Source organism: Lolium perenne, chromosome 4 (assembly GCF_019359855.2).
Source record: "Lolium perenne isolate Kyuss_39 chromosome 4, Kyuss_2.0, whole genome shotgun sequence".
Classification (NCBI taxonomy): Eukaryota; Viridiplantae; Streptophyta; class Magnoliopsida; order Poales; family Poaceae; genus Lolium; species Lolium perenne.
The window spans coordinates 357,861,417-357,878,077 of record NC_067247.2 but is presented as its reverse complement, the minus strand read 5'-3'; the positions used below and the strand labels follow the sequence as shown (position 1 = coordinate 357,878,077).

At 45.4% G+C, this 16,661-nt stretch overlaps 1 protein-coding gene across 4 annotated transcripts; it reads right to left on the bottom strand.

Moving 5' to 3' along the window:
* Positions 1-6,313: 6,313 nt before the first annotated feature.
* LOC127296860 (uncharacterized) lies at positions 6,314-16,020 on the bottom strand. 4 transcript variants are annotated; one of them, XM_071819445.1, is made up of 14 exons: positions 13,556-16,020; positions 13,328-13,456; positions 13,044-13,232; positions 12,893-12,960; positions 11,907-12,511; positions 11,643-11,813; positions 10,432-10,551; positions 9,747-9,835; positions 9,468-9,677; positions 9,101-9,373; positions 8,369-8,513; positions 7,919-8,052; positions 7,002-7,082; positions 6,314-6,918 (listed from the first exon to the last, which is right to left on the bottom strand). In XM_071819445.1, exons 1-14 carry the CDS (start codon positions 15,989-15,991, stop codon positions 6,832-6,834), a joined length of 4,737 nt encoding a protein of 1,578 aa, XP_071675546.1. In that variant the 5' UTR covers positions 15,992-16,020; the 3' UTR covers positions 6,314-6,831. The 4 variants fall into 4 exon arrangements, with proteins under 4 accessions (XP_071675546.1, XP_071675547.1, XP_051183046.1 ...); XM_071819446.1 differs by having other exon boundaries at positions 9,747-9,832; XM_051327086.2 differs by having other exon boundaries at positions 10,432-10,530.
* Positions 16,021-16,661: the final 641 nt, after the last annotated feature.

The window sequence follows — 16,661 nt, the reverse complement described above, 5'->3', positions numbered from 1 at the left end:
GTTTAAGTCAAACTACATAGAATGGATATTGAAGTAGTTCAATATAAAAATATTAAGAAAATGTTCTTGTCATGTAAAGGTTTAACAAGACTTGAGTGTATCTGACACTCAATGAGTAAAAACACATGAGTGATTTTAGATCACGAATAATATGTACAAAATCAGATGTCATGTGCTCTAAAAAGTTAGGAGCATATACCAGAATGATTCATGTGATGATCATTGGACAACAGTAAGAATATCCCTGAGTGCTTTAGAAGAATCACGGATATATATATAGTTTTGTATGGGGTAATGACAAACAAATCGATGTAAGGTGTTGCACCGATATTAGTTTGGTCACATATAAAAATGAATTTCAAATCTCAATTAGGCTATGTGTTGTTTAAAAGGTAGCACAATGCTAGATTTAGAAAAGTTCTAAATATTATGACGGATTCTACAAACGAAGGCAGAGTATGTCACTGTTCTGACAATGACTGAGGATGTTAAATCGAAAAGTTCTTTGAGAACTTGGTGTAGTTCCGATAGTGTCAGAACTTTGAAGCTATATTGTGTATGACAATATTAGTGACATATTTCAGACCGCGGAATTAAGGTTCCACCAGAAGACCAAACATATTTAATGCCGACTCATTTGGAAAATGAGTGATGCGTGAAGACGCAAATGAATTGCAAAATACATACGTTTCTGAGCATGTCAGATCCGTTGACTAAAACCTCTCCCGTGAGCAAAACATGATAAAGCACCAGAAGGCCAAGGTGTTATATCTTTACAAATGTAAACTAGATTATTGACTCTAGTGCAAGTGGGAGACTGTTGGAGATATGCCCAAGAGGCAATAATAAAATGGTTATTATAATATATCTTTGTGTTTATGATAAATATTTGCATACCATGCTATAATTGAATTAACCGAAACATTGATACATGTGTGTTATGTAAACAACAAGGAGTCCCTAGTAAGCCTCTTATATAACTAGCTTGTTGATTAATAGATGATCATAGTTTCGTGATCATGAACATTGGATGTTATTAATAACAAGGTTATGTCATTATGTGAATGATGTAATGGACACACCCAATTAAGCGTAGCATAAGATCACGTCATTAAGTTCATTTGCTATAAGCTTTCGATACATAGTTACCTAGTCCTTTTGACCATGAGATCATGTAAATCACTTATGCCGGAAGGTTACTTTGATTACATCAAACGCCACTGCGTAAATGGGTGGTTATAAAGGTGGGATTAAGTATCCGGAAAGTATGAGTTGAGGCATATGGATCAACAGTGGGATTTATCCATCCCGATGACTGATAGATATTCTCTGGGCCCTCTCGGTGGAATGTCGTCTAATTAGCTTGCAAGCATATGAATGGTTCATAAGAGACCACATACCACGGTACGAGTAAAGAGTACTTGTCATGAGACGAGGTTGAACGAGGTATAGAGATACCGATGATCAAACCTTGGACAAGTAAAATATCGCGTGACAAAGGGAATCGGTATCGTATGTAAATGGTTCATTCGATCACTAAGTCATCGTTGAATATGTGGGAGCCATTATGGATCTCCAGATCCCGCTATTGGTTATTGGTCGGAGAGAGGTCTCAACCATGTCTGCATAGTTCGTGAACCGTAGGGTGACACACTTAAGGTTTGATGTCGTTTAAGTAGATATGGAATATGGAATGGAGTTCGAAGTTTTGTTCGGAGTCTCGGATGGGATCCAGGACATCACGAGGAGTTCCGGAATGGTCCGGAGAATAAGATCATATATAGGAAGTCATTTTATAAGTTTGAAAATGATCCGGTGCATTTATGGAAGGTTCTAGAAAAGTCCGGAAGAAATCACTATGGAAGGTGGAGTCCCGGAGGGACTCCACTAGCATGGCCGGCCAACCCTAAGGGGGAGGAGTCCCAGGTGGACTCCACCTAAGGTGGCCGGCCATCCCCCCTCAAGGAAAGGTGGGAGTCCCACCTTGAGTAGGACTCCCTCCTTGAGTAGGTTTCCCACCATATGGAAAGTTTTGGGTTGGGGTCTTATTCGAAGACTTGTAGTACAACACTTGGGGCTTCCACCTATATAATGAGGAGCCAAGGGGAGGGGCCGGCCACACCAAAGCCTCCTAGGCCGCAGCCCCCAAGTGGCCGGCGCCCTAGACCCCTTCTCTCCCCAAACCCTAGCGCCCCTCCTCCACATATCTCTCCCGCAGCGCATAGGCGAAGCCCTGCCGAAGATCTCCACCACCACCGTCACCACGCCGTCGTGCTGCCGGGATTCCGAGGAGGTTCTACTACTTCCGCTACCCGCTGGAACGGGGAGAAAGGACGTCGTCTTCATCAACACCGAACGTGTGACCGAGTACGGAGGTGCTGCCCGATTGTGGCACCGCCAAGATCTTCTACGCGCTTTTGAAAGCGGCAAGTGATCATCTTCTGCAACAACGAGATCTAATCTCGTAGGCTTTGAAAATCTTCAAGGGTTAGTCTCGTGATCTCCTCGTTGCTACCATCTTCTAGATTGCATCTTGGCTTGATTTTCGTTCTCGCGGTAGGAAATTTTTTGTTTTCTATGCTACGAATCCCTACATGTACGTCTTGTTATAAACGCGACAAGCAAATAACGAAGAACGAAAAGGAAAAACGCAGCGGAGACTCAAGATTTAACGTGGAAAACCCCTCCAACACACAGAGGGAAAAAACCATGGGCGCCAGCCAGCAAAAGTTCACTATATCGAGAAGTGTTTACAAACGCCGTGGGTTATCTTATAATCTCATAAACCCTAGTCGGTGGCTTAAAAGAGGTATATATAGGCGGTGGCCTCGATCTGTATCGTAGAGAGGCGTTACGCTTCAGCCCAAGCCTACCTGGTGACGGCCTCGCTCCGCTCCTCCCCTTAATATAAATTTGGATCACAATATAACAAGTCTCTTGTAGTATGCATGCAGCTAGAGTCCTTTTAGGACTTGTGCTTGGTCATGTACTAATATACGTGAGTAGTCCTGCTAGTAGTACGAGTCAGGTGTGTGTTAGAGTAGGATGTGTGTCCTAGTCCGGTTTGTAGTCTGTCTGAGTCCTAGTCCGGTCAAGCTTAGATCTTTTTTCCCTGCGTGTATATATATATATACACGCACGAGGTAATTTGTATCAACGCAACAAGTTGTAAACCCAAGAAAACAGAAAAGCAACAAAGACAAAAATATAGAGATGCGACACACACACTCTTAGCTATAAATTGTTGTGTTTGTGTGTCTGTGACTATTTGATGTGATCGATCCTATCGGCGAATTCAAACAGCCTTTGATCTTCCGACGAGCGCTGACCACCAGCAACCATGGAGGAATCCTTCGACCCTCCCGCCGTCGACCGTGCCACCGATCGCTACGCGCCCTGGGCTCTCCTAGACACGAATGCCTACTTTGTCACCGAGGACAATGACACCACTGCCGAGGCCATCACCAGCACCGGCCGCACTGTCAAGGTCACCTTCTGCCTCGCAGACCCGCCAGGCATCTCCTACTTATGTGTCCACGGCCCTGACTTCCAGCGCGAAGACTTTTTGACGGAGCCCCAGGTCCTCTCCTCTTCCAAGAACCTCGTCCTCCTGCGTGTCGCCTTCACCGTCGGGCCCCAGAGAAACACCAGACACACCGAGTTCTTCGTTTACAAGGCCGGACGTGGCAATCCGCCTTCACTCACCCCGATCCCGAATACTCCCGCAATCACCATAAACTCGCCCCACCCCAACGTCTGCGTCATGCCGTTCGACGATGACGACGGTGAGCCGTTCCTCCTCGCCGACCTCTGCATGACGAGGCCCCGTTCCACCTACAAGCTCTACGTCTTCTCCTCTAAGACCGGCGGGTGGACCACCACGCCATTACAGTTACAGATACCTCCCGGTCGGGTCTTTCAAGAGGACCTGCCCAGTCCTTCTATCGACAAGGTGATTGACCTCGGAGGAGGCGTCGTCGGCTGGGTCGACCTCTGGCGCGGCATCGTCCGCTGCAACGTGTTCGACGACAACCCCGTACTGAGCTTGATTCCCATCCCCATACTCGACCCCAACCCGAAACGGCAAGGTGACCCGCGGCCGGTACGGGACGTCGACTGCTGCAATGGTTTCATCAGGTTTATCGAGCTGGATATTCGTGTTAAAGAAGTCCCCGTCTACAAGAAAACGACTCGCAAGATGACCAAGGATCTTGACACGGTCGACATCATCTACGACTCAGAGTTGCTCTTCCACGACGAAGATGGTGGCAACCCCGTGGAGCATTATCTTGTGGACGATGGCTGGAAGCTCCGGTCATGCTATAGGCATGCTTCCTGGGACTACTGGCGCAAGGGGCACATTGTTGATATCGACGAGGTGTTGGTTGACAACCCTGATCATTATGTGTTGCTCCCACGGCTGTGGGATGCTAAAGCTGGGAGATCGACACTGTGGAATATGTATTCGGCTTTCCCGGTCTTGGCCATGGACGGCGACGATGTCGTTTACCTGATGTCGAAGGACGTGGAACCTTCACGATAAGAACGCGTGGATGGTCGGTGTCAACCTTCGAAACAAGACGATGGAAGTGGTCGTACCAGTTTCATCCGAGAGAGCCCGTTTATTCAAACAAAGTATCCTCGCATGTGAATTCCCCGAGTATCTGAATGCAGCTCCAAGGTAAATTTCTTTGATTATGTTTTCGCCCTGAACCTCCAAACAGAATGACCTAAAAGCAAAAAATCCTTTCTTTCTCGTCCACTCCAGGGGGTGCGGACACACCTGCGCGGATTACAGGTGACGGTTACAAGAATGGCGGGGAAGTGAAGAGTACCCGACGACATTCAGGGATGAATGTAGACCCATCGGGCGGGGATAATCCCAAGGGACCACCTTCTATCTTGGTAAGCAGAGTTGGTTCTGACTCCAATAAGTCATCAATAATTCGCAGCATGTCAAGGAAAGTGCACGCTCTTTTACTCGATCGAAAGCCATATATTCTTCTGAACTGTACAAATAGCTAACTTCGTCACTTCTTATTCTACCTGATGAAATCTGACATCTTTCTTGCTTTCTTGTTATTTGCTTCAGCACACGTGCCAAGGAAGTCACAGAAGGTGCACCAAACGGATCTCAGAATTATCATCTTCCATCGGACAGCAGTATTACTCCAAACAATCTGGTATGCTATAATAATAATAATCATCTCAATTTCCGATGCCCGTTGGCCCATTTTGCCCATCTCCATGAACCAAAAGTTTAACTATGCATTTACAACCACCACAGCAAAATGTTTGGAACAGTGGCTACTACCACAATGGGTGTTTCTATGGGTATGCTGATGGCGCCCACCCAAACAACACCTACGGCAACTACCAGCACCCAACCCTGTGGCCGGCTATTCAGCCCAATTCTACCTCATCAGAATCAGGTAAATAACATTGACAAAGCTTAGTTTTCTTTTTTTTTGTCAGTGAGTTCAACAGCAACACAATTGGGGTTTAGTAACCCTTAAAATCTCCGAATAGGCGATGGTTTAACCGATGCGAATAGGCGATGGTTTAACCGATGCTTATTGTAGATTGTTGCTGCCAATGCTGCTATTGGGAAGCATAGACGCATAGTTAGTTACTATTGTGATTATGCTCACTCTTGCTTATGTTTCTTTGGCTGAAGGGTGTGCCCATCCGGTGAGCGGCCAACCCGCGTACCAAGGAGTATACGTTGATGCTGGCGGTCAGCCATGGGTATTACTGCCTCTGGTGTCACCCTTCCATCCACCATCCGCATTGTACCTTGCTGCCAATACAGTCCCCGAACCCGGTCTAATCCACCACCATAGCCGTTAAACTGGCTCTCCACCAGTTCGTATGGACAAATATGGACGTGGAAATGGAACAGCCTTCCAGCAGTGACAGATGTACTGAATGGAATACATTGATACTGCATAGCAAAGAAAATATTTGTTGCAGTTGCCAAGACCCAGTGGCAAGGATGTGAACATGCAGTTCAGCAATGCGCCAATCTGAACATTTTCATTGCAGTGAATATCTCCACTGGCAAAGTTATCTAATGTGCACCATCTTCCTGACATGGTGAATTTATATACTAGAGACAGCCTGCTTGAGAAAATGTACGCTAAGCTAGATACTCCACCACCTCTGCCAAAATTAGCAGCAACCGAAGACCAGGTGGGATAACTTGAGACCTCTCAACATCGTGAGATAACGAACCTTTCAGTGTGGACAACACCTCCATATGATAAAAGGATTTTTAAAAGAACTACCAATGAAAAAAAAAAGACTAAAAGACTTTCAGCATCATATTCATCCTTTCTCCATTGACATCTCCCAACGGTCACAATACAACACTTGTAAATAACTTCTTCCGGTCACCTTGATGAAAAACTAACTGTATATATAGATAAGCTTCCTACGCAATTCAGCAGTAGTGCAATACTGATAAATAATTTCTCAGGGGCAGCACATGATCGAACAGAGTTATCCCACCTGAAGTCCTCCACAGCAAAATAGTACCGACAGATAGGATATAAGGGTCAGGCTATGTATCCAAGTTTCAAAAAGAAAACATCACCACCACTTCTTCTCCTTCTAGTTATATGCTCAGACGACCATTTATTTTAAGGCGAGGCTCGACAAAACCGACAGGCCAGTGCAACTGCTGAATCACCCCTACATTATCATCCCCCATGAGCTCAAAACGAATTTTTGTATTCCTATCTCTACTCTTCAGTCACCAGGAAAAAACCCTATATCTCATAACACATGTTAACCACGCCACGGCACAGCACCCTTGAACTTTGAAGAAAATTAATTTGCAGCTTCAAAGAAGAGCACTTGAGGTTGTAAATGACCTTTCTCACACATAGTGATCACATCAGCCCAGCCACCAATAACCTGCACAAACAAGGTTCTTTTTAGTGGGTAGGATAGATAAAACAGAATAGAGTTTACTTCAGGCAGTAGTTATATCTGGGTACCTTAACAGTCTGGTCATCATACATGACCCAATGCTCATCCTCGAAAGCAAAGCAATGATAATGCTGCCCATAGTAGCAAACCTGCATGCACAAGAAATATCAAAAGAAAACTTGTATCAGATGCTTTAACTGCCTGGCTTCGATACTAATGCATTACCGGATTTATTACAGCATGCAAATGTAGAATGAAAAGTAATGCAGCTACACTTGGATGCCCCTGTACGTACATGTTTTAGAGATGATAAAGCAAGATACAGTTTCAGTTCAAAGTCTAACTCAGAAAGCACATACACTATCACTACACGCATAACAAGTTTAAACAAATACTACCTCTGTTCCCTTCTAATGTAAGACGATAACACTACAGCTAACTAATTCATGTGATTCATAGTCACTGATTTGTAGAATATGAGTTTTGTAGCAGTAGCAGCAGCATATTTATAGCTACTCAACTGCTACTAAGTTCACTGCGTCAACTGCAGTAGAAGGGAATTCACAACAGAAAATATGCTGCCGCTGCTTGCTCTACTGTACACACAGTATCTTCCCAATACAGCTACAGTGATACCTACTTCCCACCCTACCAGGATCTCAAAAATACCACTGGAGTTGATCAAGCACAAACACAGTAATAGGAAATACTAGCACATTCACATATGATACAGGAGGCTCTGTGGATAAATATTTAGCAACCCAAACAGGATGAATGTACTACTCCGTATTATTATAACAAGTCCATGCCGTAGTACCTAGTACAAATACAAGAGAAATCCTCGAGAAGATACTGTACGTATTTTTACACTACGTGACTCACGTTATGAACATATTTACTGCATGCTTAAAAAATCAGAAACTAACAGTAACATCAGATCTCCATTAGAAAGTTGAGAGAACAAAAAGGGTTTTTGTAGCCATACCACTGACACCAGAGAATGTTTGGTTCCTTGATCTACACCACAGTAGAAAATGCTAATGTCTATCTCGGTCGAAATACCAGCCAAAGTTGCAGATATGTCATCAACACTCTCTTTGTTGTTCTGCCATCCCAACACTATACAAAAAGAATTGATGGGTAACGAGAAATCCAAGTCAATACATAATCTCATTAAACAACAAACATGCAAGCTATTGCCAACATGCACACACCCACAAAATTTAACAGCAAGTGTAGAGGATCAGGAAGCAGATTAGTAGAAATTTGTTTACTGAAGATGGTAAACTTAAAAGAGTGAAGCAGGTGATCTTGCACTACTACACAAATGCATTTTAGAAATCATCTTTTAGAAATCATGCGCTAAAAATGAATAATTGCACTATGTAAGTATATGTTTTATATGTGAATATGTATCCTAGAGAAAGAAGCTTACCAACTGTAAAAACATGAGGGGAGCTAGAAAGAATGTGTTGTATATGATTTGGTTTTCCACAGCCGCCAACATCAGGATCACAAGCTAGCTGATCATTCATTATCACAGTCTTCAAAAGATCACCAAATGGATCTGGACACATCATCTGTAGAACGGAACGAACAAAAATCCTGATTAATGCATATCAGAAACCACAGAAGAAAGATAAGGCCCAGTATAGCCCCTGCCCCCTCGTCTCTATCTTGAGTTCAATTTTTGTCCCAAACACTACAACCATTTACTTTTAGGCTTCCATGTATCGAATATCTCAAATTGAGTACCTCAAGCAAATCATAGTTTTAGTCTTACATACTGGCAGGGATTCTTCTTGGTATGACATCACTTAACATAGCCACCAAATCCCAACCTTTGTGGAAGGCTAGAGTTCGCCCAACTCTTTTGTTCAATCTAAATAGCTACCCACCATGCTACCCATGGGGTGAATGTGTCCAGATTATTACAGAGGGCGTTCTCTAATGTCTTGAGTGTGAGCCCACTGCCAGCAACTCAATGCCACAGTTACTCAGGACATTATTTGCAGGGAATGATGCATGGAAGACCTAAGGTACATGGTTAGGAGTTCTTTAGCATTGAACTCAGAAAGAGCGGAGGGGATGTAACCTGGACACATTCTAACAGATGGGAGAGCATAGTAATACATAAATGAGATTCAACCCAGGGAGAACAATTTACCTTTGCAGTTCGAAGTGAACTAGCATTGATATTGTGGAAGAATGAGGTATATTTAAGTCGTCTAGATTCTAATCCACAACTGTGACAGATCATTCGTTCATAAATGTCCATTCCAAAAAGGCAATGAGCAATGCAAAAATTGCTTGCACAGTCCCATGAGCCGATAGAATTTCTCTCATGAGATTTAACATGGCAGTCAGCTTGAGAGGTGTACGACTTATGCAAGCATTCAAAGATCACCCCCAACACCTCAGATGCATCATTCATTTGTCCCTGCAGCCAAATGGTAGAAGTCAAGTGAGCATTTGGCTAATCAAATGGTGTAGAAATGTGACTAACGCCCCTAAACCATCAGACAAAAATATACCTCCTGGAAAAACCTGTTGTTCGGGTAGGATTTGCTCAGAGCAATCCTCAAAGAAGTAGGTGCGACAGCTTCTCCTTGCCCTTCAGATGCTTTGCTCAAGTCAACGAAAATGTCATACAATGCACACACCGCACAAGGATCTTCAATGTGCTTATGCAGTGATGATGTTTTAAGGAACTTGTGTCGAAACTGACTCAAGTGCCATAGTGACTGCACAGAGGAACATTATGTCAAAAACAAAGCAAAAGATGCATAAGCTTCACAAGTCTGGACATTTACCTGGATAATCACATTCAAGAAGCAATTGTATTCACCAGCAGCATTCTTAAGGCCAGCCCCATGTACTTCCTTCCCATTTGAAGTGCCTGCTGCATCAGCAGTAAAAGAACTATAAGCTTAAAGGAGAATTAAAATGACCAACATGACAGAGATATAAATAATATAGCCATTAACAGAACATGGTAAGACTGAAACAGTATTGAAGCAATACCAACAGTCTATAAATCTACAATGATGGTGAAGGCATGAAGAAATAGGAAAAGGACAAAAAGGCATACACTCCAAAGTCCTAACAGACTACATATCCTTAGATGAGACAGTGCAAGTAAACTACAGGCAATTTACTAAGTTAGTTGCCTTAAAGCTTAACATTTCAAACCTACATTCTGCATTCACCCAAACCATCTAAGTTTCATCGGCGATAAAGTCAAAACTGTTCTTCCATGGAAATAGGACATCAACATACAAAAGCTCCAACTCAAATTGAACAGTTGATACAACAACAGAATGTTCAGTATAAAAAAACCACAACTGCACAAGTGCGCACATATGCGACAATTTAAAAACAAGTAGAGGAGTTATTAATGGTGTTCACTTGTCGAATAAAAGTAATAACAGAAGTTCAAGGCCGGAAAGAGTTTGGAAAGAAAAGTATAGCAGCAGATAAGGAACAGTATTGATGTACCAAGGCTTTGGTGCACAGCTTTTCTGAGGTCTTCTTCAAACCTTTTGTCAGAATCATCCTCCATACGTACAATTGCTGGTGAGATTGCACCCCTGTCAGCTGCATATGAGAGGAACAGGTCTAAATATGTTCAACTCACAGATCATGATGAAATATATGGCATACTATGCATATAAGAAGCTTGTATTTCAGGGAATTTACATGATATAACGCATGGGCATGACGTAATACATGCGGCTTGGTACAGGACGCATACATCAATAACTATTGCTCCCTCCGGTTAGCAAGAGAATGGTGGTTCAGGTTATGGGCACTCAAAAGATTACAAACATTTACGATCAATATTGTTTTAGATATTAAGATTGGACAAATCAATATGATGAATTAATTTCTCTCAAACAATACTTTCAAAATACTATTAACTTTTATTATCCGGTTTTATTCCAGCAGAAAGTCGGCAACTTCTGGTCATAACTGCAGTCGGGCACTGCTGGCTAAAAAATGACAAGCTTCTATGAACTGGGGTAGTGGGGTGGATGATAAGGGGCAAGGAAGACATGTGTGGTCATGCTCTAAGGGCATGTACAATGATAATATCACTGCCACGAAAGATTTCCCGAGTTGGAAGAGAAAACAAAAAGGGAGGTTTGCTTTCCCTTAGCTAAGAGATGATCTCTTCCTAAAAAAGATACAGTTTTTTTCTTCATTGTAAGATATGTCTTCTCTTAGTCACATGCTTTCTAATTTAATTTTAAAAGGAGCATACAAACATTAATCACTAGACAAAAAACTAAGAGATGATCCATTGTACAACCTGTTTTGTGTCTTCTCTAAATGCATGAAAAAAAGACCATCTGACCACCAATTGTATGTGCCTTAATGATGTCAATTATGTGCAAGCGGTGCTTCAATCTGTTTTAAGACTTCAAAAACGTTTGGCTGTACCCAGGACCAAATTTCTCATGGTAGAGCAACAAAAAGTTCTACCAATTAGTTTGACTAATAGATGATAAGTACTCCAGTACTGCATGACATTCACGTATAGGAAAAAACACAGAAGGGTAGTACAGTTAGAAGAACCAGTGCCCGGATGTCACTATAATAAGCTAGCGTAATATGTAAACGTTTTGTTCCACCAAGTTTACACAGAACAGCCAAGATCAGGTTCTATGGATACAACTCAAGAACAAAATTGACATACATATATATACCTTTCTCAGCTTTGTTGACGTTCCATGGATCATCCAAAGATGGCACAGGTAGCAGACCATCCTGATTGGTATTCTTGTAAAAGTCAGCTACTTTACCAGAACTGCTCCATCTTGAAGCTGGTGTACCATTTTGTCGACTAGATGCATTATCATCACCATCATGAACAGAACCTGGCACACAAGCCACAATAAATATATAATGTTTGCAGTGCAGTTGCATAGGAAATTGAACAGGAACAATTTGGACAGGACATGATCAAATACCTTGGATGTTTTTCTTATGTGCCTGGCTAGTGCCGCTCTTAGACCTTTGGACGACAGGATTAGATGAAAGTTTCGTATTTTGAGCATATTTCCCAACTCCGTTCATTTTCAATGCTGGCTTAGTGAGGTCATTGCTGCCAGTTAATGCATGTGCTCCAGGAGAGCGTAATCCGTTAAGATTCTCCCTGTGATCGTTATCAGCCTTTTGTGGCAGGCCTACAGCACCAGATTTGGAACTAGAATCTTTTTCCCCCAAAGGAACTTCAGGAAAGCGAAAATCACCAAATTTTATGCCTTCAAGATAAGCAGGTGAGAAGTTATCGGGTGCACTTTGATGGTTATCCTGATCCATGCTTGAATTTACATCAGTTGGATAACCAGTTGCCCCAATAGCAGAAGCTGCTGAAGTACTTCTAGACTGTTCTGCGAGATGCTTCTGCTTTGCCTGCTCCTCTATCCGTCTTTGGTACTCCAAAGTTTCCTCCAGTTTTCTTTCCTCTGCTTCAAGTTGTACTCTATGCCTAAGTTCTTCCTCTTGTTCATTTGAGTACTCATCGCTCACTGGAAGTTTGTTGTCGAAGTCATCACAATCAACAAGAGTCTGACTGCAAGTTTGACATGATCAAAGAAATTAAAGACGTACAAACATTTCTAAGCCAACAGAAACAAAATAATTCAAAGGTCAAACAGAGCTAGGTAATTCAAAATCTGCAACTAATCCTTCATATAGGAAATTATGCATACAACTTGTTATATACTCAAATATCAGCAAGATGACATGGATTTGAACTTAACACTGCTGAGTAACTACTATAAACCAAAAAAAAAACGAAACAGCACCAGACAAAAGAGCACGTAAGGTGCATGGTACTAATGTTATGTTAAGGATAAGTAACTTGAGTATATGTGTCTGGTGTCCCTTGGACCATGTCCTCAAGTGAAGAATGTGTAACTATCAGAACATGGAGAGTACAAGAATTACTTACGATTGTTCCGACGTTTCCTCATCCACACTGTCCTGGCGAACAATGTATTGATCACTCCAGCTCAAATCCTAGAAAGTAATGTAGTAAGAAAATAAATTCAGTTGTGGATAAGAAGGGTACAGGATATGATCATACTCAAAGGCATAACTACCTTCGGATCCTTAGATCTCCGAGAATCCTTCATTTTCTTTTTGTCTTTTGACTTCTCGTGAGATAGTTTTTTGTCACCCCCTTGGTTTGCATTCTTCTCAGCATCTTGAGCAAGTTCAGCCAGAAAGGCGTCTCTTGCAGCATCGGAACGCTCTGTAGCCTCCTTGTCCACGAGCTCTTCCAAGCGGCTCTAGATCACCAAACCATTACCATAATTAAGAGATGAAGAAGATCACAAAGCATTAAAACAATCAAGTGTACAGGGGGGGCAGGCAGTATACGAACTCGCAAAAAGGATTTCAGGAGGGGCAAGAGAATTGTTTGAAAATCAATGAGAGCAGCACGTTTGAACTTGAGTTCCAGTTGCTGCAACACAGCTTCACTTCGCATAATTTTAGCGTCTATCTTGCAAAGCTGCACATGGAAAACTTAAATAGATGAGAAACTTGTATTGCATATTATGAAGATTATATAATAGTTTACGAAGAAAAATGCAATGCCGGAAGAACTGACCTCGATATTTACTCGTTCCTTCATCTTGGAAACAACATTCTGCACCACTGAATCACTAGGATGTACAAAGTCCTGCAACCTCCAATCATCTATTACCCCATCAAAGTCATATGGGCGCGAGGTCATCCCAGAAAAACCTTCGTCATACCCATAGTGTGAGTTGCGAACTTCCTTCAAGACATTTGAGATTGCATCAAACTCAGGGCGGCAGCCTTTGCTCTCCAGCAACTCGTCCTGGCGGTTCCTGAGGAGCTCCTCATATCCAAGGTACGAATACCGCCCCACACATTCTCTTCGCCTTTGCTCCTCAAGTACAATATTATCCACAGCAACCACACCCTCCTCATAGATCAACTGGTCATGCTTCTGATCACACCAGTTCTGCAAGGCAGAGAACTCCTTCTCGAGCATTTCGATAACCCGACACCCTTGCTTTGGGCGATCAACAAGCATAGAGTTCCACTCGGATAGATGCTCTCCGATTGGAGGAGATCCAGCATACAACCAGGAGAGGAATTCATCGGTATCAACATTCTCAGGACCAGACTTGGCACCAAATAGCCGGGCATCAAGGATGAGTGCTGATGAATCAGAGTCTAGCGTAACACTGTCATGGATAACGTGATTTTGGGGGAAACGGTCTCCATCACCAAGTTCCCCATCCTTGTCTGAGAACCTGTTGAGTCCACACGAGTGCATTAGGTCCTGCAAGAACTTGTGGACCTTTTTCAGCGAGGAGGCCTCCAAGAAGCAGATGCAGAGCGGCGATTCATCAATAGGGTGGTTAAACAGCAACGACCCGGAAGGCAGCCCTCTCAGTTCATCTACCGCGAAGCGTATCACTTTATCCAGATGGGTGACAGAGATATTTCTGTGCTTGACGAGGATTTGGAACAGCGAATGGATCCTCTCGAGAATCTTGGCTCTTTCATCATCATCGGCCAGCGGCCACTTGCGGTGGGAGCCTTCCCTGATGGCCACCCCAAAAGTATCGCACTCCTCGTTGTGTGGCGAGGCGGAGGACTCGGACGTGTCGGATTTGTCCTTGGTGCTCCAGTTATCGGACGACATGGAATCCTTGTCCCTGTCCGGGCCCCCACAAGCGTTGTCGGCTTGCTCTTCCTCGAGCGCTTTGAGCGCCGCGGCAGCATCCAGCGGCCTCCAGGTGGAACCAGTGAGCATGGCCGCCCAATCAGCGTCGATCTCTTGCGGGACCATAGCCTGGCGGTGATCCGAGAGTCGGCCGATATGATCGCGCGGCGTGTGCGCGGCGTACGTGTAGCGCTCCTCGCAGAGGCCGCAGAGCCAGAACTCCCAGCTCCCGCTGTCGGTGGCGAACTGCGCCAGCTCGTTGATCACGTCGGGTGCCAGGCTGGCAACCTCCTTGTCCTTGTGGTTCTGGTAGTAGAGCTTGAGGTCGGAAATGCTGGTTTTTAGGAAGGCCAGCCTCTGATCTAGCGGCATAGCTGGCCAGAAGGCTCGCGCCTGCTCCATGCGTGCGGCGGTGGCTGCTGTTGCCTTTTTGGAGGATGAGCCTCCCTTTCTGCGATCGGTGGCGGTGGCGGCACGGTGTCCGGATTGTTGGGAGGATGAGGAGGGAGCCTCGTCATGTCCGTTTGAGGAGGATGAGGAGGCGGCGGCAGCATTGTTGTTGTTGTTGTGCTGGTGCTGCTGCTGCTCGAGGAGCCTGAGGGCGGCGACCTGCACCTCGATCTCCTTGCGTCGCTCGTCGGCGGTCTTGGTGGCCTTCTTGAGCTCGTTGGGGCGTCGCGGGGCGGGGGCGGCGGGGAGGAGCGGGAGCTCGGGCGTGTCGTCGGCGAGGCGGAAGAATCCGAGCTTCTCGTCCCCGGAGCCGCCGAGGGTCTTGACCCAGGTGGAGATGGATGCGAGGTTGGCCTTCTGGATCAGGCTGCGGAGCTCGGCGCGGAGCTGGTCGGGGTCGGGCGGGGGGAGGCGGAAGGAGTTGGGGTCCGGGTGGGCGGGGTGGTCGATCCTGAGGCCGCGCTCGCACTCGGCGATGACCTCCTCGTAGGCGCGGTTGTCGTTGGCGGCCTCGTAGAGGAGGAGGGCGCGGAAGTGGGCGAGGTCGAGGGAGTGGGGCGCGAGGTCGACGGCTTGGCGTGCGGCGTCGAGGGCCGCCCTATGGTGGCGCGCGCGGGGTTGGGGGTCGGTGATGAGGGCGGCGGCGCGGGCGTGGACGGTGGCGTGGGCGCGGAGGAGGAGCGGCGGCGGCGAGGATCCCTGGGCGTGGCGCGCGAGGGCGTCCTTGGTGAGGCGGAGCGCCTTGGGGTGGTTGCCCCGGTGGAGGAAGGCGAGGGCCTTGTCGCAGTCGGAGCGGACGGCGGCGTGGGCATCGGCGAGGGCGAGGGCGAGGGCGCCGGCGGGGGGCGGCGGTGGAGTAGGGTTTGGTGGGGGGCTGCGCTTCTTTCGGCCCATCGGGGAATGAGATTTGGGCGAAGCGCCCTGTGGGGAGGGTGACACCCAATATATGTCCGTCTCTGATGGTATCCAACAAAAATGGGAAAATACCCCCGAGATCTCTCTACAGTACTGTATTTCCGATCCGATTTCTCTACTCCTCCACCTAACACGAGCGTAGAGTAGAGGATGGATGGTAACACGAGCGTAGAGTAGAGGATGGATGGGTTCGGGGTCGTGCGCTGCGTGCGTGCAGTGTCACGCCGCTTTCTTTCTCCTCTCGGCTTGCTTCCTCGCTCGTCCCTCTCCGTCTGTCTCCACCGTCCATCCGTCACTCACCACCGACGGGACTACGTTGGCGCACCGCAAATCTTTGCAAACTTTCATGCCAAATGTATTTTTACAGCTTTCCATTTGGAACCATGCCCTCCATTAATGCTTCCTCAAACTACTTGGAGGCGAAGCAAATTTTGGTACAGTACTCTAATCTTTCCTCTTTCCTTTCTTTTCCTTTTCCAACTACTAGATAATGGTGATCCCGTCACATGTATATGGGAAAAAATTGGCCTAGTGACACCGTTATTTCCAGTCCTTTGCCCAAGCACGCAACTAAGACATATCTTTGCCCAGTATCATTATACTTTCGTGGCACATTTGTCAAAACACAACGTGCTGCCTAATACGGAAA

Excerpts from the sequence above, each read along its gene's own strand:
- LOC127296860 (XM_071819445.1), bottom strand. The coding sequence starts at position 15,991 with ATGGGCCGAAAGAAGCGCAGCCCCCCACCAAACCCTACTCCACCGCCG. Across the intron at positions 13,457-13,555 it reads AGGAACGAGTAAATATCGAG|CTTTGCAAGATAGACGCTAA; the intron begins GTCAGTTCTTCC and ends TTCCATGTGCAG. Across the intron at positions 12,512-12,892 it reads GAGGAAACGTCGGAACAATC|TCAGACTCTTGTTGATTGTG; the intron begins GTAAGTAATTCT and ends TCAAACTTGCAG.